This window comes from Mobula hypostoma, chromosome 2, assembly GCF_963921235.1.
Source record: "Mobula hypostoma chromosome 2, sMobHyp1.1, whole genome shotgun sequence".
NCBI lineage: Eukaryota > Metazoa > Chordata > Chondrichthyes > Myliobatiformes > Myliobatidae > Mobula > Mobula hypostoma.
The window spans coordinates 185,115,960-185,138,449 of NC_086098.1; the positions used below are offsets into that span (position 1 = coordinate 185,115,960).

The 22,490-nt window shown below is 41.4% G+C and overlaps 1 protein-coding gene across 12 annotated transcripts in view; it reads left to right on the top strand.

Moving 5' to 3' along the window:
• The window catches only part of slco4a1 (solute carrier organic anion transporter family, member 4A1), a 294,821-nt gene that overhangs the window by 222,095 nt on the left and 50,236 nt on the right, over positions 1-22,490 (top strand). For all 12 annotated transcript variants that reach the window (XM_063041236.1, XM_063041245.1, XM_063041242.1 and 9 more), the window contains 2 exons: positions 4,768-4,858; positions 16,165-16,286. In XM_063041236.1, the coding sequence (XP_062897306.1) occupies positions 4,768-4,858; positions 16,165-16,286 (213 nt within the window). The remainder of the gene's footprint in view (positions 1-4,767; positions 4,859-16,164; positions 16,287-22,490) is intronic.

The following is a 22,490-nucleotide window of genomic DNA, read 5'->3' on the forward strand; positions in this document are numbered from 1 at the left end:
AGTGAATCCATAGGTTGTGTTCAGTGGCGATTGACTAAAGATTAAGGTGAAGGTGTCCGATATTTAAGGTGATTGGAAGAAAGTATAGGTGGGGATGTCAGAGGTAAGTCATTTATACAGGGAATAATTAGGGATGGTGTGGGAACAGATATATCGGGCCAGGGGTTCCCAAGCTGAGGTCTGTGGACATCTTGCTTAATGTCATTGGTCTATGGCATAAAAATGGTTGGGGACCCCTGCATTAGGGGCATTTAAGAAACTCTTAGATAGACAGGATGATAGAAAAATGGAGGGCTAAGTAGAAGGGAAGGATTAAATTGATCTGAGGGTAGGTTAAAAGGCCAGCATAACATCACAGGAAAAAAACTAGGAATAGAAGGCCTAATGATGCAACAACTAATGCTGCTATTGCATAGCTCTAGAAACCAGGATTTAATCGTGACACTGGATGCTCCCTGTCCAGAGTTTGTCCATTCTTCTTGTGACTGCATGGGTTTCCCTTGTCTGCTTCAGTTCCTCCCATGTCCCCAAGGGACACCTGTAGGTTAGCTGTTTTTCATAAATTACCTCCAGGGTAGGTTGTTTGGAGTTGAATGAGGGGAAATTGATAGGTGTCAAGTTAAGTGGGGCTGATGGGGAAGCTTTGAGATTCAGCATAGACTTAATGGGCTGAGTAGTCTCTTACATGAGGAGAACAAATTTGATATTTGTAGGAGCCCAAGAAGAATGTATATAATTCAAAACTAAAAATATAAGGTGCCTTCCTCAAAAACAATGGCATAGACTTCAGAAAATGTATCATTTAAATACATATTTTATCAGGCATTCAAGAGAAGACTGAAATAGTTTATGGAGGATGATGTTGACAAGCATAAACTATCACAGAGCCATTTCTTTTAGAACAGATTTTTGATCAAAAGGGATGGTGTAACTTCAACGAAGTTCATAGTCGACAGCTTACTGCACGTTCGCCAACTGAATATCCAGCAGGCTTTACGTTACCTTTCGTTCAGCAGTTCGTCCTCTCATGTTTCAGTTTGCTCAGCACAGAACCTGTCGGGATGAGTGAAACTGGCATCCATGTCACTTTAAATCATATTTCTTTTCTGTCAGCCTTTCGACATGAGCACCCTTCAGGACTGATTAAAAGCCACAATGAGTTTGTCAATCATGCTTAGAAGGGAGGGAATGTCCCCCCCCCCCATGCTTAGAAACTCTTCATTTTTTACAGAAGTATTGCTGTGATTTATAGAACAGAGTATAGGACAATACTACTTAAAAATGTTTCATCACTGACATCCCAAAGCCTCTTTAAATTTTGCTTTATATTTTTTTTCAGTATAAAGGAGGTCATTTGGCATGTCTAGTCAGTTCCAGGTCTCAGAGTAATCTTGTTCTCTATCTTATTTTCCTGTGTTAAATCCTTATCGGTCTGGCTTGATTCCCTTACCTACACTGGTGGGAAACTTATAGAAGAAAATTAGCCTACAAACCAGCTTGCCTTTAGGAAGTGGGTGAGAACTAGTCCACCCAGAGGGGAAACCATTTGAACTCAAGGAAGATGTGCCACCTAGTCAGCAATGGAGATGAGAATCAAAGCTGGATTGTTGTAGCTATACAGTGGCACCAGTGTAAAGCTCATGAGGAAGACAGGGTTTCAAATGGGCTGTACTTGACATTGCCTGTTTCACATATATGTCCATTATAGAAGCATGAATTCATTTATTATGCTTTTCCCAAGATTTATGTTTATGGGTGGTCCAGTTTCCTCTCACTTCCTAAAGGAAATGAAGAACAATCTTCATTTGAAGATCAATCAATCTTCAAATGAAGGAGTCTTCAAACACTAAAACAATGGGCCGGTGATTATAAAAGAGAAATTATGGTATGTGAACATTATACAAAACACTTCAAAGAATAGACTTGCATCTCTATTGATATAATGTGAGTTAAGGATAGAGCTTTTGGTTAGCTTAAAACCTCTGGAAGGAGCTTATCTAAGCAAAAACAATATGGAAGATAAATCAGAGAAGCCCTCAATAATGCTGTAATATACTGATATAACAAACTTATAAAGATTGAGACGGCATGGTGATATAATTAACAGAGCTGATGCTTCATAGCTCCAGTGATCCAAGTTTAATCATGACCCTCAGTGCTGTCTATGTGGAATTCTTGGAGCAACCACTTGGACTTCCCCTGGGTGCTCCAGTTAACTCCCACGTCCCAAATACAAGCAGCTGGTAGATTAATTGATGATTGTAAATGTAATATTGATGTGACTCGGACACCGCTGTAGATAGAACAACCACATTTATTCAACAGGCTTCAATTTTTCACTTCTCTACGTCCTGACATCATACACACTCTGACGCTACGAATGCTCACACAATACATTACATCCCCCTTCTCAAGATTTTTTTTTCTTTTTATAACACTGTGAATGACCAAAACAATGCCTCTAGGTATGCCCTTCTTACAGTGCAACAACCATGACATAAACTAAAAAAAAATCTTAACTTCTTGTACTGTAATCTGCATTGTATCTTACAATACTAACAGCAGTGTATTTTACTAACACAGACTAATAAACCTTTTATTTCACACCTTGGAACTTATGACATGTGTGACTTTACCTCAAACTGTGTGAGACTGTATGTATATCTAGTCTCTGTATCTAGCTGGAAGTTTGACTTGTCTCCCAGACCGTGTGTGATACAACTGTGACTGTGCTTGTCCTTCATCAGTGTCAGTCTCTCGAGAGACCTCTGTGTCTTTGCAGTCTGCATCACTCTTGGTGTCGTTTGTTTCCATGTCTGTATCTGTGGAAATGTCCTGTGCATCTGTATGTGGAAACTCCCTCTTGTCTGTCTTCAGCAGATGCTTCCTGTTCCTCCCGTAGACTCTTCATCCGGCGTGCGAACTATGAAGGATCTTGGTTGCTGATGTCTGTTCACAACCACAGCTGGTTGCCAAGTATCTCCTCTCTGTATTCTGACATTTTCACCAGTATGCAGATCTGGCAACTGTATTGTATGTCTGACCAAAGGCTGGACATTTTCTGTATCCATGTTTATAACCACATCTGTTGCCGTTAACTTCCTTTTGATCATCCTGTGGAGCTGGCTTTGTCCTACTCTTGTCAGTTTTCACAGTTTTTATTTTGTGCACTTCAATCTCTTCATTGAGCACTTAAACCTGACTTGACGTGATCTCGCTGGCAGGGCAAACTTCAACCGCCTTTTCTAATGTAAGATCCACCTCTCTCAATAGCCTGCCTCTCACTTGATCATCTCGTTGGCCGCATACAATCCTGTCACGTATTAAAGAGTCAATCAGTTTTCTGAATTCACAGTCTTTTGCCTTCAAATCTGTTACATAGGCATTTATGGTCTCTTTTGGTCCTTGAGCCCTCGTGAAAAACGTGTCGGATGTATGATAGGTTTTTTCTCAGTTCGCAGTAATCTTGAAACTTTTTCTTCAACATTTCAATTTTATCTTGCTCATCATCTTGGAAGGCAAACGAGTTGCAAACCCTCATTGCCCCTTCCCCCACCACATGCAGAAACGTAGCACATTGCACCTTCTCTGTCTTTTCAGCTACGCCGCTAGCGGTGCAAAACAGCTCAAACTTCTGGATCCATATTTTCCAGTTCTCAGCAAGATTACCTTGTAGGCTTAAATTTGACGCTGGCTGTAACTGTGACATCTTTTACGTGTCTTCTCTTCCTTTTTTTTTGCAATTTCTTCTGACACCATGTAATATTGATGTGACTCGGACACTGCTGTAGATTGAACAACCACGTTTATTCACCAGAATTCCATTTTTCACTTCTCTACGTCATGACGTCATACGCATGCTGATGCTACGAATACTCACACAATACATTACAGTAAGTTGCCCCTATAAATGTGTAGAGGAGTGAAAGAATCTTAGCAACACACACAAATGCTGGAGGAACTCAGCAGGTCAGGCAGCATCAATGGGGAAAAAAAGTTAAAAGTCAACATTTTGAGCCGAGATCTTTCATCTAGTCACTGATCTGGGAATTGGTTAAAATAAAGGCAAAACAAAACTGGATTACTATAAGGATAGGATTAGTATAAATGAATACTTAATGTAAGTCAATTTCTGTGTGACTACAATATTATCGTTAATTGTGAGGGAATCAAAAGTAGGGAGGTTATGTTATCTTATACAGTGTTGGTGAGACACATCTGAAACATTATGTATGGTGTTGCTCTCCTTTCTTTATTCAAGGAAAGATGTAGGTTCATTGCAAGCACTTTAGGTTGATACCTGGAATGGGTAAGTTGTCCTATTAACAAGGGTTAGACAGGTGAGACTCATATTCGCTGGAGTTTAATAAAATGAAAAGTGACTTGATTAGAAAACACAAATTCCAAAGGGTCTAGACAAGGTGACTATGGAGAGGATGTTTTGTGTTGTGGGAGACTCTAGCATTGGAAGCATTGTTTCCAAATAAAAGGCCATATAAGATTGAGCTGAGGGGTATTTTTATTTTTCTCGGTGTCTTTGGAGATCTCTTCCTCAAAAGGTCATCAATTATTTTTAAGTTGGAGACACATAAATACTTAGTACATGAGGGCATGAAAGATCATCAAGGTAACAATCAGATCAACCATGATTTTATGAAATGGCAAAGTAGTCTTGAGACCGGAGTTGTGTAATTCTTCTCCAGCATGTATGTTTATATATAAGTCATGTAGAATTTATGAAATAAATAACTTTTGCTTCTATTCAAGGTATTTTCTACACAGCAGCCATTATTGGGCCAGCGGCAGGCTACTTACTCGGGGGCTTTTTCCTCCAAATGTACACCGAGATAAACACTAAGTAAGTAACACCTTTGTGATTTATTTTCTAATCTTCATGCCTGCAAAAGTTTTGGTACAATCTAGATCAAATATTTTCTTTATATTTGTGGCTGATTCGCTTCCCTTCTATAAATCTGTTCCACCAAAGCCCAAGAGATGTACCTTTTCTCAACATCTTTAAAATAGTTGGAACCTAGCCTACAATGGCAATGTAAACATTATCTGAGGTGCATTCCTGCAGATTTTTTCCCTTTCAACTCTTGGTTTTATCCAGTTTTATTTTGTAATTTCTCATTGGATTTCTATTTCATTGGACTTTTTATGGATAAGTCCCAGTAATGTCATGTTTTTCATGTTTCTGTATTTCACTTAAGCGTTACTTATGAGTCAGAACCAGAATGTACCTCACATCAAAACATATCTGCCCCATAATTAGCAATAAGGATTTTTGTCAGCGCTGTAAGATTATCCCTTTGATGACTAAGTACCGAGTCATTCTGTGTTGCTCAGATGTTTGCTGTAATTCTGATATTTTCATAAGCTCCTTTTGTGTACTTTAGAAAGAGAGAAACACCCTTTGCTGCAAAGCTTGCTAATGTCCTTAACAGTGCCAATTGATGTTGAATGACGTCTCCATCAGCACCTGTTGCTTATCCCCAACTTTGGTCCTATGGTTTCCTCCTGACAACTTTTATCTATCTTGATGAAATTTCCTACTTTGAAGCAGTTAACTTCTGTGACTGCTTCTATCCCAGATGTTCCTCAGAATAGAGAATGAAAGTAATGAAACAGTCAATTAATTAGTTAAGGTAGTGAGTACTTGAACTATGCAAAATACCCTTTGTCCCATCCGACACTGTGTTAGCAAGGTTGATGATCTCAGGCATGGCAGTGGTGCAATGCTGTAGGTGATTGGAAATGTGGACATTTTATTTGTACGAAGCATGTGGAATGCACTTCTTCATAAATTGTAGAAATAAACTTGAAGTAATTAAGAAATAAGCAATATCCAAACTTAGGGTCTTTATTTTTTATGTATGCCTAATTTATACTTCCAATTATGAAGGTTGCTATTCTCAATTATCAGAACAATCACTTCTTTATGATGGGCTCCATTTTGATTAGAACTGTTTTATCATTTATAAGCATTGGAAATTCACTGACAGTATCAACTAGCTTCCTGCATTTTGTCCCCTGCATAACTCTTTGACAGGTGACATACTCTTTTCCTTTTAATCACCTGTTAACCTGCTCATTAATGCAAGTATCTGATCAGCCAATCATGTGGCAGGAACTAAATGCATGAAAGCACGCTGACATGTCTAGAGGTTTATTTATTGTTCAGACCAAACATCAGAATGGGGCAGAGATCTCATCTAAGTGACTTTTGAACGTGGAATGATTTTGGTGCCAGATGGGGTGGTTTGAGTATCTCAAAAACTGCTGATCTCCTGGGATTTTCACACATAACAGTTTCTAGAGTTTACAGAGAATGGTGCAAAAACAACAAAAAAAATCCAGTGAGTAGCAGTACTGTGGGCGAAAGTGCCGTGTTAATGAGAGAAGTCAGGAGAATGGGCACTGTTTCAAGCTGATGAGGTGGTGACGAGATGATGATAGCTGTGTGTTACAACAGTGGTGTGCAGAAAGCCATCTTTGAATATACAACTTGTCAAATCTTGAAGTGGGTGGGTTACAGCAACCGATGACCATGAATATACAGTATGCTCAGTGGCCAATTTATTAATAAAGTGGCCACTGAGTGTATTTTGAAAATATTATGTATCCTTTTTCATCTCAACCCCCTTTCCTTTGCCCACCTGGCTTCCCTCAATGTCGCAAAAACAAAGGAGATGGTTGTAGATTGCAGGAGGAATGGAGACAGGCTTGCTCCTATTGACATCAATGGATCTGGGGAGGAGAGGGTGAACAGCTTTAAGTTCCTCAGCATCCACATCACTGAGGATCTCATGCGGTCGGTACATATCGGCTGTGTGGTAAAAAGGCACAACAGGACCTCTTTCACCTCAGACAGTTGAAGAAGTTTGGTGTGTGTCCCCACATCCTAAGAACTTTCTACAGGGGCACAATTGAGAGCATCCTGACTGGCTGCATCACTGCCTGGCATGGGAACTGTACTTCCCTCAATTGCAACACTCTGCAGAGATTGGTGTGGACAGCCCAGCGCATCTGTAGATGTGAACTTCCCATGATTCAGGACATTTGCAAAGACAGGTGTGTAAAAAGGGCCTGAAGGATCACTGGGGACCTGAGTCACCCCAACCACAAACTGTTCCAGCTGCTACCATCCAGGAAACGGTACCACAGCATAAAAACCAGAACCAATGGGCTCCGAGACAGCTGCTTCCACCAGGTCATCAGACTGATTAACTCGTGCTGACACAACTGTATTTCTATGTTATATTGACTGTCCTGTTGTACATACTATTTATTACAAATTACTATAAATTGCACATTGCACATTTAGATGGAGATGTAACATAAACATTTTTACTCCTCGTGTATATGAAGGATGTAAGTAATAAAGTCAATTCAATTCAGTTCAAATTACATAATGAACTTTAGTCTTGATAACAAGGTAATTACAAACTGCCTTTGATGCCTTATAGTGAAGGGAGAACCCCTGTGCAAATAAAACTTTTTAGTGCCAGGCTCTACTCCTCTTAGGTTGTTATGTGTTTACGGAAGTATCTGGTGATTCAGATATTGCTGGAAGACTCTTCAACTGCTGATGCCCTTTAGACAAATTCCCTTGCTTCAAGTAACTGAATCTCTAATGAGAAAAAGAATAGCACTTGAATCTGTCTCATAAATAACTCATATTTGTTTCATATGGTGCATATTTCCCCCATGGGCATGTGTTTGCTGTTAGTAGCAAAGGTGTGTAGGATCCCTTTATTACAAAGTGCATTATACAATTCTGTAAGTTTTGAGCTATTCCCCATCTCAAAATGTCCAAATAACCTGTTTATATTCTGTGTTTTGCCATTTGTGCAAATTTTATTGTATGGGGGGGAGGGTTATTTTTCTTTGAACGGATTGGTTCCATGGTTCCTCTTTGTTTTGTGACTTTCTTTGGGAAGCCAAATCTCAGGATTGTATACTGCATACATACTTCGATAATAAATGTACTATGAACCTTAACTGAGCTGCCAAATTGAAAAAGGATTGGGACGTCCAAACCAGAGAGCAAAGATAAAGTGAATAATTTAATTGGCACAAAGAGACATCTGGGTGTTCCTTGGGAATGAAGTTTTCAGCAGCCATTTCCAGTCAACCACACCTGAATATGCCTGTCAGTTCCCTTATTAGCATCTGCCAAAGAGTAACAGTCATCACTGCCAAGCTGGGCTGCCCCAGGTTCGTGTAAATGCCATCCCAAAGAAGGTGCAATACCGCTTCTACTTTGGTAGAAGTTTATGCAGATCGGGAGGAATAGTTATTACCATTCAACCATCCGGCTCCTGAACTAGTATGGATAACCTCACTCACTTCAGTACTGAACTGACTCCGCAACCTATGGGCTCACTTCCAAGGACTCTACAATTCACCTTCTCAGTATTATTTATTTCTTTTTTTTGGTTAATTATTTTGCATAATTTGTCTTCTTTTGCACATTTGTTGGTTGTCTCTATTATCTATTATTTTTCATTGATTTTATTGTATTTCTTTATTTTCCTGTAAATGCCTGCAAGAAAATGAATCTCAAGGTAGTATACGATGACATATACTGTACATGCTTTGTTAATAAATTTACTTTGTCTTTAAGGTTCCCTAGTCTTGTCATTCAGTGCATGAGTTAATTCACTTTACCGCAGGACATTTTCCTCCTCCGAATCCACCACACCTCTTATAACAACAGCTGGCTGGATCTGGTCCAGTCCTCCTGGTACTAACCTGTGGAGGCACTGCATGCTTGGTAGGCAACTTGATGTGTACTTTGCTACGTGACTAAAGTCTTGTAGGGACTAGCATCCTCCCCGAGAGTCGCCGCATTCAACATATCATTCTCCTCAACTTCTGCTATCTTCAACAGGACCCTACAACCAAATATATTTTTACCTCCCCTCGTAATCCCCACCTTCCACAGAAATCATTCCCTCCATGATTCCTTTTGTCCATTCATCCCTCCCCACTAATCTCCCTCCTGGCATTTATCCCTGCAAGAAGCAGAAGTGCTACACCTACCCATTCACCTCCTCCCACGTCCTCCCAGATAGTCCTTCCAGGTGTGGCAGCATATCACATACCAATCTTTTGGGGTCATCCACTGTATCTCGTGGTCCCAGTGCAACCATCCCTACGTTGGTGAGACCCAAAGTTGGTTAGGGGCCACTTTGTCGAGAACTTCAGATCCATCCACAAAAAGTGGAGTTTCCTAGTGGAAAACCATTTCAATTCCTAACCCCGTTCCCGTTCCTACATGACCTCCTCCTCTGTCATGATGATGCCACTCTCAGGTTGGAGGGACACCACCTCATATCCTGTCGATGTAACCTCCTATCTGATGGCATGAGCATTGATTCCTCGAACTTCTCCTAACTTTTCCCCCTCCCCCTTCCCTCTTCATTTCTCCACTCTGGCCTCTTCTCACTGGCCTATTAAATCCCCTGTTTCCCTTCCTCCTTCTCTTTCTTCCATGATCCACTCTGTCTATCAGATTCTTTCTTCTCCAAACTTTTACCTTTTCCACTTACCACCTCCCTGCTTCTTACTTCATCCCCATCTCCCTCATCCACCTAGCTTCACCTATCATCTTCTAGCTTGTCGTCACACGCCACCCCCCCCCCCCACCACCACCTTCTTATTCTGGCTTCTTTGTCCTTCATTTCCAGTCCTTCTGAAGGGTCTCAGCTTGAAACGGTGTCTTCTTATTCCTTTTCATAGATGCTGCCTGACCTGCTGAGTTCTGCCACCATTTTGTGTGTGTTGGAACTGGTATCTCATCAACTTATTAAAATGCTGGCAGCAGTACTGATTCTGTTCCTGATAAAAAGAATCTGTTTTTACCCCACGTCTTTTACACATCCTCACATGGATTTGCCATAAGGCAAAATTAAAAGTGTTTGATACATTAAGATAAGATTGGAATAAAACAGAGAAAAAGAAAAACTCAGTAAGATCAGAAACACAAGAGATTCTGCAGATGCTGGAAAACTAAATTAACACAGATAAAATGCTGGAGGAGCTTAGCAAGTCAGGCAGCATCTATGGAGAAGAATAAAGTACTGATGCTTTGGGCCGAGACCCTTCATCAGTAGACCAGGCAGCACTGTTGAAAGAAAACTATTGATTTCATTGAAATCAATGAGGAAGGGAGGGAAGGCGAATCCGTGTTCAGCACCGTCTCCCTCTGTGTGACCAGTCCCTCTCTCTCGCTCTCGCTCACTGCCGCTGGGAGATGGTGCCTGACTGACTGGTCTGTCTCTCACTGCTCCTGGTGTAAGGTGCCTGAGTCTTGGGTCTTGGGCAAGGTTTACTCGATGCGCTTTGTGGATTGGACTCTGTGGTTCATGTTATGATGTGTTTCTGGTTGCTATTTTGTGCGGTTTTGACCTGGGCGGACTGGCGCTGTAGCCATCAACGAATGACATGGCACTGGATTGAACTGAACTGAGCTGAAATGAATATTTCTGGACTTCTTCGACGACGTGCAGTTTGATGTTTTATATTCGGTGTTTTTTTTGTGCCATTTGCGCCATCTGTTCTTTGCGCGTTGGGGGGGAGGTTGATATTTTTCTTTGAATGGGTTACATGGTTCTCTTTGTTTCGTGGCTATCCCTGAGAAGACGAATCTCATAAACGTACTTTGAATCTTAGAATCATCTACCGAGGAAGAGCGACAAAGGAGCCTGACTGTATCTTAATAGCCACATTATTTCACCCCATCAGACAAATTCCCTTCTTCTACCCACTGCCCTCTCCTCCACTCACACTACTCTCTATCAGTTTTGACAAGGGGTCTCAGACCTGAAGCATTAACTCTTTCTACAGATGTTACCTGGTCTGCTGAGTTTGCTCAGTGTTTTATCAGCATTTATCAGTATCTACAGTTTTCTTTAGATCAGATCCATCTAGATCAGGGGTTCCCAAACCTTATACCGTGAACCAATACCATTAAGCAAGCGGTCCATGAACCCCAGGTTACGAACCCCTGATCTAGATTATTTAGATCAGCCACATAGGTTCCGGAGTAACAATTATTTTGTTTTCCTTTACACTTGTGTACTGGAAATGACATTAAACAATCTACAGTCAGGTTGCAGTTGTTAACCTATTTCCTTTCACATACAATAATGTGTAGTGCATAATAAGCCAAAAAAAATCCGCTGTACTTCCCTCTTGAAAGCACAGGAGGGTGGAGTACAAAAATCTGTTCCCATGCACTGTCCATCTTAGTGAGAATTCTTATCATTCTTGGGATCAAAGTGGATAACCTAACACATACTTACACTGAGCTCCATCCGCTACAGCTACGCTCATGAATTTAATATGACCTTTGCCACGTTCTGCTCCCATCCATGGAGTTTACTATAAATCGTATCTTAACCTCTTGTGCAAAATTCAACATAGAATCATCTATTTCCTCAAGCAGGTGACCAATCTATACAGCACAAAGCTGAAACCCCAACATAGTTTCCAGGGGATCCCCAGTTGTTACATTTCAACTATTAAACGTTCTTTTAATCCTAACTCAGTCTTTTTTGTGTTTCCTAACCAACTACCAAACCATGACCACAAGGGTCCTTTAATTCTATGTTGGTAATCTCTTTTACAGAACCTCACTTAAATGAATGTCCATCCAACGTTGTGCAATCTACCACATTGAAAAGAAATTCAACCATTAAATACAACTCAGTTATAGAATATTGCATGTGAAATATTGACGTCAGTGGTGGTGGGTAAATTGATGGAAAGAATTCTTAGAGATGGTATATATAATTATCTGGATAGACAGGGTCTGATTAGGAACAGTCAACATGGATTTGTGCGGGGAAGGTCATGTTTGACAAATCATATTGAATTTTTTGAAGAGGTTACTAGGAATGTTGAAGAGGGTAAAGTAGTGGATGTTGTCTATATGGACTTCAGTAAGGCCTTTGACAAGGTCCCACACGGAAGGTTGGTTAGGAAGGTTCAATCGTTAGGTATTAATATTGAAGTAGTAAAATGGATTCAGTAGTGGTTGGATGGGAGATGCCAGACAGTAGTGCTGGATAACTGTTTGTCAGATTGGAGGCCGGTGACTAGTGGTGTGCCTCAGGGATCTGTACTGGGTCCAGTGTTATTTGTCATTTACATTAATAATCTGGATGATGGGGTGGTAAATTGGATTAGTAAGTATGCAGATGATACTAAGACAGGTGGAGCTGTGGATAATGAAGTAGGTTTTCAAAGCTTGCAGAGAGATTTAGGCCAGTTAGAAGAGTGGGCTGAACGATGGCAGATGGAGTTTAATGCTGATAAATGTGAGGTGCTACATTTTGGTAGGACTAATCAAAATAGGACATACATGGTAAATGGTAGGGCATTGAAGAATGCAGTAGAACAGAGGGATCTAGGAATAATGGTGCATAGTTCCCTGAAGGTGGAATCTCATGTGGGTAGGGTGGTGAAGAAAGCTTTTGGTATGCTGGCCTTTATAAATCAGAGCATTGAGTATCGGAGTTGGGATGTAATGTTGAAATTGTACAAGGCATTGGTGAGGCCAAATTTGGAGTATTGTGTACAGTTTTGGTCACTGAATTATAGGAAAGATGTCAATAAAATAGAGAGAGTACAGAGAAGATTTACTAGAATGTTACCTGGGTTTCATCACCTAAGTTACGGAGAAAGGTTGAACAAGTTGGATCTTTATTCTTTGGAACATAGAAGGTTGAGACGGGTCTTGATAGAGGTATTTAAAATTATGAGGGGGATAGATAGAGTTGATGTGGATAGGCTTTTTCCATTGAGAGTGGGGAAGATTCAAACAGGAGGACATGAGTCAAGAGTTAAAGGGCAAAAGTTTAGGGGCAACATGAGAGGGAACTTCTTTACTCAGAGAGTGGTAGCTGTGTAGAACGAGCTTCCAGCAGAAGTGGTTGATGCAGGTTTGATGTTGTCGTTTAAAGTTAAATTGAACAGCTATATGGACAGGAAAGGGATGGAGGGTTATGGGCTGAGTGCAGGTCGGTGGGACTAGGTGAGAGTAAGAGTTCGGCATGGACTAGAAGGACCGAGATGGCCTGTTTCCGTGCTGTAATTGTTATATGGTTATATGGAAAGAAAGGTGATTTTAAAAAATATTCTGAAAAGAAGAAAATCCATTTAGAATCTGAGCCACATTCTGACAGGTGGCTTTTGAGACACAGTTTATCAGATTCCAAAAAGCTGTCTCAAATATTTATGACAAGGATCAAGAAAAAGAGCCGTATTTGACACCCTATTGGCTCCAAGTGAAAATGTTAAGCCAATAATTACACAAGCGACTATTTGATCAAATCTATTTATTCCTGTGTTCACAACAATAAAATTACTCAAGCAACACACATCAAAATTGCTGGTAAACGCAGCAGGCCAGGCAGCATCTCTAGGAGGAGGTACAGTTCATCAGAAGGGTCTCGGCCTGAAACGTCGACTGTACCTCCTCCTAGAGATGCTGTCTGGCCTGCTGCGTTTACCAGCAATTTTGATGTGTGTTGCTTGAATTTCCAGCATCTGCAGAATTCCTGTTGTTTGCGTTAATAAAATTACTCAGATCCCTGAATGAATGTTTTGGCATCAAAACTACAGTTGCTAACTTTTTCTGATGATACAGAGACAAGTAGGGAAGTTAGTCATATAAAGGCCATAAAGAGGCTTCAAATGGATACAGACAGATAATGTGAGTGGGCAACTACACAAAAGTGCTGGATGAACTCAGCAGGCCAGGCAACAGAAACGTCAACTGTAATCTTTCCCATAGATGCTGCCTGGCCTGCTGAATTCTTCCAGCATTTTGTGTGTGTCGCTCGGATTTCCAGCATCTGCAGATTTTCTCTTGTTTGTAAAGTGAGTGTGCAGTGATTTGGTAAATTAATCATAATGTGAGAAAATAAGAATTTTTTTTCATTTTGAAAAATGAAAAAGGAAGCATATTATCAAATGGTGAGCACGAGAGATTCTACAGGTGCTGGAAAACCTGAGCAACACACACAAAACACTGGACGAACACATTAGGTCTGGCAGCATCTGTAGAAAGAAATAAAGAGTCGACATTTCAGCTCGAGACGCTTCATTGGGATCCATGAAGGGTCTCTGCCCAAAATGTCAACACTTTATTCCTTTCCGTAGGTTTGCCTGACCTGCTGAGTTCCTGCAGCATTTTGTGTGTGTTATCAAACGGTGAGACACTTGCAGAACTTGGAGATGCAGAGGACAACTGGGTGTCCTGATGTACAAAAAGGTACTATGTAGTAAAGCTAGTAATTATGGCATGTGGAATATTGTCATTTAATGCCAAAGGAAAGTGAGTACTTTATGAAAGTTGCACTTCAAGCAAATAAGCCATCTGTAAGACCACATTTAGACTATTGTGTACGTGTTGGTCTCCTTATGCAAGAAAGGATGTGAATGTACTGGAAATAGTTCAGAGAAGATTTACTTGATTAATGCAAGGAATGGGCGGGTCAGACAGGCAAGTCTTGTATTCTATAGAGTTTTGAGAAAGATAAAAGAGCCTGGAAATTCTTCACAGGGTGGACATGGAGACTATGTTTCCTGTTGTTTGAGAATCTAGACCTACAAGCCTCTAAGGTTATCCAGGCCTTCCTGTCTAAGGTCTCTCGCCTTAAGTGATCGCTTATTTAAGATAAGAATAAGGTGTCATTTTCCATCAAAGTGACTGATACACGATTGGAGTTAGCAGAACTGCAGAGTAAGAGTTACAATCGGATCAGACCTAATCTGATTCAATGACAAAGTAGCCTTAAGTGCCCACCTGCTACTCCTAATTCATATATCTGTATGCTGTAAGCATTGTACTGTCTGGTCAAAGCATTGAAGGAATGTTTAATTTGAATGAATAGTGGATGAAATAGTCTCTTGTGACTGCAGAATCTACTTTAACATTTCAATTCAGCTGCTTTACACCACCCGCTTCGCTGGTAGCAATGTGCTTTATCTTTGCAAGCTCAGTTACGTGTGGTTTGCTATCTAGTTCTGGAGTTATTTGTAGGAGTGCTTTTATACACTATTCTGTGTGAACTATAGGTAACGTTCTTACCCCTAGGGATGGTAACGTGGAGTCAGAGTTGGTGTGTTCAGGTCCCACCATAAAAGCATAGGCAGGACTGTGGGAAGTTGTACTACTGAGATGAGATTGGTCAGCTAAGTCTTTGCGCCGAAGGGCTTTCTAATCTGTAGGGTGAACATAGATGATGCTGCGGCTCCAATTTGAGATACCGCAGGAAGTCATTTGTAGCATCCCGGCCACTGCTTAGTCATCACTCAAAACACACTTTTAAAGTAATCTGCTCATGATCAGATGACTGTATGTGGGAGCTCACTGAGTTCAGCTTGCATGTCCTACTTGGCTGTAAAGCACTTTAGGATGTTCAGAAGGGGAATTACTAATGTTATATAAATATACTCAAGGCTGGAACCTGGTCTGGTCTTCTGCTACTGCAGTCCATCCACTTCCAGGCTCGACATGTTGTGCATTCGGAGGTGACCTTCAGCACACCACTGTTGTAACACATGATTATTTGAGTTACTGTCACCTTCCTATCAGCTTGTACCAGTCTGGCCATTCTCCTCAGTCTGTTCTCATGAACAGGGCATTATTACTCACAGAACTGCCACTCAAAGGATTTTTTTTTTGTTTTTCACATCATTCTCTAAACTCTAGAGACTGCTGTGCATGAAAATCCCAAGAAATCAGCAGTTTCTGTGATACTCAAACCACCTTACCTGGCACCACAATCATTCCACAATCAAAGTCACTTAGATCATATTTCTTCACCATTCTGATATCTGGTCTGACAAACAACTGAACCACTCAACCATGCTTTTATGCACTGAGTTGCTGCCACATGATTGGCTTATTAGATATTTGCAGTAACAAGCAGGTGTACCTCATAAAGTGGCCACTGAGTGTAAGTATCGTTTCTTCCTTTTCTTTTTCTACTCTGGAATATTTAAAATGCATTGAACTATTTTTAAGGATATGAGCAATTGACTGATTGACAATTTTTCATAAATGTTTTGGCTTGAAAATGTTATTTCCAATTTGAATAATTTTATGAATGGAGTGAAACTAACAGCTGACCTTGGTGGATGCAGGGTTAACCTTACTCCTGAGAACCCCCTGTGGGTTGGCGCATGGTGGATCGGATTCCTTGGAGCTGGAGGAGCGGCCTTCCTCGTCTCCATCCCAATCCTTGGGTACCCTCGACAACTACCAGGTACGAACCTATTATACGACCATAATATTTGTATAACAAAGCTGAGTGCACTTCCACAATGTGGCCATCGTATTGTATGCATTACCCATTTAATTTATGTGATGTAGTAAATGCGTCAGTTAAAGTATCAAGGTAGGATTAATAGAAAAATACAAAATAATTTTGAATGCTTAGATTAGATTAGATTCAGCTTTATTGTCATTGTGCCGAGTACAGATACAAAGCCAATGAAATGCATTTGTCATCTGACCAGAAATGCAAAGAATAGTGTTATTTACAAAATAACTGCGAATAAAAAAAGTGCTACAGCACACAAATATAGAAGTACTAAGACAGTACAATATGGATGCAATACTGCTTAGCACTGTGATGAGAGGTTCAGCAGGGTCACAGCCTCGGGGAAGAAGCTGTTCCTGTGCCTGCTGCTGCAGGAGTGGAGGCTCCTGTAGCGCCTACTGGATGGGATAATGAATTAAATTTGGAAAATAAGAATCTGAGTTTGAATTCTGTTTCTTTTATTAACTTACTACCCATTACACCGCTGGTGTTTAGGACAACAATGAAGGTCCTCTTATCACTAGTGGTGTTCAGGGCTTCCTGGATCCTGTAACTACCTCTTGGTTTTTGCTACTGTCAGTCATACAAGTCCCAGCAGGAGACTCAGGAATACTATCGCACTCTGATGTAGAAGGATCCTTCATTGCTGTTTGTGTAACAATTTTGTTTTGCCAGTCAGGGTCATTAGCCCTGAGATGAACCTCCGAACCTGGAGAACTGGTGGACCACTCTTAGTCTGACCTTTACCCTTTGACCTGTTTGGCATGGATAACCCTACCAAGAGCCAAAGCATAAATCCCTGACTCCAGCCAACATAGCTCCCCAGGTCACTGAGGCACACAAGCCTCCAAACCACAACAAGGTTGTGGTCCTCTTGGAGGTTCTTTTATTCAATTGGTTGATGAATATGAAGCAAATGTGAATGTGTGAAGGTGGTAAAATAATGAGTAAGATAATGTTTCAGGATGTTGTGTATATACACATCCGAAAGGAATTTAATGCGAGTCTTAAGTTAATGTGTTGGGCACGTGGCCAAGTGGTTAAGGCGTTTGTCTAGTTATCTCAAGATCGCTAAATCAAGCCTCAGCTGTGGCAGCGTGTTTGTGTCCTTGAGCAAAGCACTTAATCACACATTGCTCTAGTCTGTGCGAGGAGTGGCGCCCCACACAGACTTCCAATCTGCGCCTTGTAAGGCATGAAAATGCCCTACGCAGACCTCTCATGGTCTGAGTTGACATTCCCTAAGTTAGTGCTTGCCAAGTTGGAACCCAAATGAGAAGTCATATTACCGACTTGATTTTGAACTTGGTTAAGCATTGGGGGACAATAAGGATAATGAGCAAGTAGTCATATTGGCAAGAACAGTGGTGTCTGGTATCTCAAGGATTTGTGTAGTCTTCCACTATTTACTGTATCTGATTGGCTTTAATGATAAACTTCAAACAAAATACGTCTGTTTACTTTGGCCAGTAGTATAAGCTGTGTGAATCAAAGCACAAGACTGCAATGATTTAAGTGAATGCACAAATCATGGAAAATATTTGGTAAGAGCATGTCATTTTATTCATATTAGATCTGACAAAATAAAGCAGAGTACTTCTAAATGGAACAGTGGAAACAAATGACTTCAGTTTTGATGAATATTATTCATTGCAAATTAATGAACAGATAAAGAAAATAATTACAACAATTAAGAAGGCTAATGAAATATTTGTCTTTGCATCCAGGGGACTGGACTATGACAGGAAGGAATCCATGCTGTGGGTTATAGTACAGAAGACCATATGGGTGACAGAGCGGGTATATGGGGACACGAGAGATTCAGATACTGAAATATACAGCAACAAGCTCTCTGCTGCAGAGGCTCAGCAGGTGAAGCAGCATCTGCAGTGGAAAGGAATTGTTGACACTTTGAGGGAAACCTCTGCCTCAGGTTCACCGATGCTGCTCAACCTGCTGAACTCCTCCAGCACACTGTTTGTTGGTCATCATCTCCAAGGGTGATACAACAGGTTTCAATAGCTTACATCCTGTGTAGCTCTTGCCCATATCATTTGTGTCCTGTATTGCAGAAACAAATGCTTCTAATATTTTTGTCACATCAATATCTACTATTCCCACCTCATATTGGATGAAATTATGTAAATGATAGACATTTTACACAATATGCAAATAAGCTCATATTCTCTTTGCTCTGGAGTATGTGGTCAGTGCAGCATCCTGCAGTGAGCACAACATACCAATATGGGCTTGCATGAAGCAGCAATGGAAAGAAATTTTATAAGAAAGAGTCAGTGCAAAGGGAAGTTCAGGGCTATTTTTATTAAGTTAAGATATTTTGTCTACAAGCTCACCTACAATTACTTTCAGCTTTCTTCTAAATGTCTGGGAAGTTGGATAGTTTGCCAGGTGACAAACTCAAGAAATAATATGTCTAATCTGTTTCAGGAATATTAAAACAAAAGAGCTGAAGGAAAAGAAAAAAATTTCAAGTGTTCTGTCAGTACTTGACTTAGATTGTACTGAACTGTTTAACAATGGCCCAAACATGGTGTACCTATACTGCAACATTTTTTACAACACAAAGCTGATTCAACTGCTTGTTATTTCAAGAACAGCACCACACCTCCGGTCTCAATCTCCACCTGAATCGAGAATACCGTATGTTGGATATGGTCGCAAAAGTAGTCTGCTTATGTGTTATAGAAACATTCCTAACTGATTTGTTTTCACTGCAGAATGTTTCTGAACAGCAGTGATGGAATCCAAGTGAATTAATGCATTGTCAATTCTGCTCAGACTGTAACATGTCCATGAATGCTAACGAGCAGACTGATACAGTCAGGAAACTGAATTCTATATTATAACAACAAGAATTGAAAAGCAATGGGTCTTGATACTATTGTCAAGATTTGCTTACAAATCTGAACCTTCTCTACATACATCCCAGTGTCCCAGTCAATCAGAGCCACTTGAGAAAGACATTATTCAACATAATGCTCACAAAGTGCTGGAGGAACTCAGCAGATCAGGCAGCATCTATGGAAATGAATAATCTCTGGCAGTGAATCTCTTGATGTCTCAGGCTGAGGCTCTCTTTCGGGACTGAGAAGGAAGGGGAAGATGCCTGAATAAAATGGTGGGGGGAGGGGAGAGGGGAAGGAGGCTAACCAGAAAGTGATAGGTGAAGCCAGGTCAGTGGGAATGGTCAAGACCTGGAGAGGAAAGATTCTAAAAGAAAGGAGAGTGGATGATAAGAGAAAGGGAAGGAGGAGGGGACACTGGGGGAAGTAATGAGGCAGGTGAGAAGTGAAAGGTCAGAGTGGGGAAGAGAAGAAGAGGGGAGGGGGGTTGTTCACTAGAAAGAGAAAGCGATATTCATGCTGTCAGGTTGGAGGCTACACAGACAGAATATAAGGTGTTGCTCCTCTGTCCTGAGGGTGGCCTCATCTTGGCACAAGAAGGTTGACACATTGGAATGGGAATGGGAATAATAGTTAAAATGTTTGGCCACTGGGATGTCCTGCTTATGGCAGCCGGTGATTCAATGTGCACTCCGATGTGACGCGAGATGAGTTACGTTTCTGCAAGAAAAGGCCCGGAAGCATAGCCTCTATTCTGAGGCCACACCTAAAGAGACACAGCTACACTGTCTCCTGGGGCTACGTCACGCAGCCGAAAGAATGGAACCTGGGTCCAGGTGGTTAAGCAATAAGGAGTTACTGCCAGAGATTATTTTTGCACTTCTCAGGTTTGATTCTGTTGAGATGTCATCTGGTGCACAATGAAGCTGTTTCACTAAATATTAAAACTACTTGGACACCGTGAACATTTCAGGAAGGTACAAACTGCAACAAATTATTAAGGGCCTGTTAGATGAGCAAGAAAGTGACGCATGCAATTTTAACCAATTGCTGTGAGGCAAATGAGCACAGGATCAAAGTTCAAAGTAAATGTTATTATCAAATTACATAGTTGGGAAGGTATAAAGGAACAGACGATGCTGGGTGCATATCCAGAAGGTACAGAAGTGGGGTACAGGGCGGCATGGTAGCATAGTGGTCAGCACATTGCTTCACAAAACCTGCATCCCAGGTTCAATTCCCACTGCTGGCTGTACGTTCTCCCTATGACCGTGTGGGTTTCCTCCAGGTGCTCTGGTTTCCTCGCAGTCCAAAAGAGAAGTACATATTATTCTCCGTAACTTCCACCACCTCCAACGGGATCCCACCACTAAGCACATCTTTCCCTCTCCCCCCTCTCTGCTTTCTGCAGAGATCGCTCCCTACTCAACTCCCTTGTCCATTTGTCCCCCCCATCCCTCCCCACTGATCTCCCTCCTGTCACTTATCCTTGTAAGCGGAACAAGTGCTACACATGCCCTTACACTTCCTCCCTCACCACCATTCAGGGCCCCAGACAGTCCTTCCAGGTGAGGCGACACTTCGCCTGTGAGTCGGCTGGGGTGATATACTGCGCCCGGTGCTCCCGATGTGGCCTTCTATATATTGGTGAGTCCCGACGCAGACTGGGAGATCGTTTTGCTGAACACCTACACTCTGTCCGCCAGAGAAAGCCGGATCTCCCAGTGGCCAAACATTTTAATTCCTCATCCCATTCCCATTCTGACATGTCTATCCACGGCCTCCTCTACTGTAAAGATGAAGCCACACTCAGGTTGGAGGAACAACACCTTATATTCCGTCTTGGTAGCCTCCAACCTGATGGCATGAACATTGACTTCTCAAACTTCCACTAATGCCCCACCTCCCCCTCGTACCCCATCTGTTATTTATTTATATACACACATTCTTTGTCTCTCTCTCCTTTTTCTCCTTCTGTCCCTCTGACTATATCCCTTGCCCATCCTCTGGGTTTCCACCCCCCTCCCCCTTTTCCTTCTCCCTGGGCCTCCTGTCCCGTGATCCTCTCATATTCCTTTTGCCAATCACCTGTCCAGCTCTTGGCTCCATCCCTCCCCCCTCCTGTCTTCTCCTATCATTTGCATCTCCCTCTCCCTCTCCCACTTTCAAATCTCTTACTAGCTCTTCTTTCAGTTAGTCCTGACGAAGGGTCTCGGCCCAAAACGTCGACTGTACCTCTTCCTAGAGATGCTGCCTGGCCTGCTGAGTTCACCAGCAACTTTGATGTGTGTTGCAAGAAGTACTGGTTGGTAGGTTAGCTAGGGTTAAATCGGGGTTGCTTTGAGACGCACCCGAAGGGTTGGAAGGGCTTATTCCACGCTGTATTGTAATAAGTAAATAAACAAAAGATCCCTGAGGTATACTAATTTCTATAGATAAGGTCATTAAAAAGGCAAGGTTTTTATGGGTGAGAGGAAGCTCATATTGCAACCTAGACTATAGCTAAAACAGTCCATGCAATCACCTTTTTATAGAAGGAAGCAGCAGCAATGGAGAGGTTTAAAAAACATGTTGTCAGGGCTAGCTAAAGATTGGCTGAACTGGGATTCCTTCCTTTTGGAGCAGTGAAGAGTGCTGCATAAAACTATGAGCAGCCCAGACAAGAATGAAAAGGACTTAACTCCCTTTGCAGAGATCCTCCATATCTAGGGTCCATCCATAATATAAGATATCTGAACGAGAGAGTTGAGCGGAAACATTTTCAGCCTAAGACCATTTGGAATCTGGATCTCTCCACATAAAAAGACAGCAGAAGTAGATTAGCTAACCAAGTTAGAAAAAGTTCTTAGATGAGCATGTTGTATCATGACCCTGGAATCCATTTCATTGAAGGCAGGCGTATCAACTGTGGATGTCTTTGCACTAGCTGAGAAAGGAACGTAGAAAAGCTACTGTAAAAGAAATTGGCATTCATAACACCTCTGTTTCAACATGTCATTACATGATTATTAAACAGCCAAACTGTAAAATGAAAAAGATTCCAGTCCATTTTTGTTTATACTGGCTAATTTGACCTGATACAGTGCAACGACTACAATTAGGAAATGAAGATGAGCGTTTCCAGTCCTTACTGCCCTCCTGACCGTGTCAGCTTGATCACGCTCTGACCAGGAGTCTATTAGCAATGGAGGAATAATTCCTTTAAAACACAAGTTCTCAGCAGGATAAAGGATTCATCCATAGCTGACAAAGCAAAGTTGAAGATAGCCTTCCATCAAGGAGT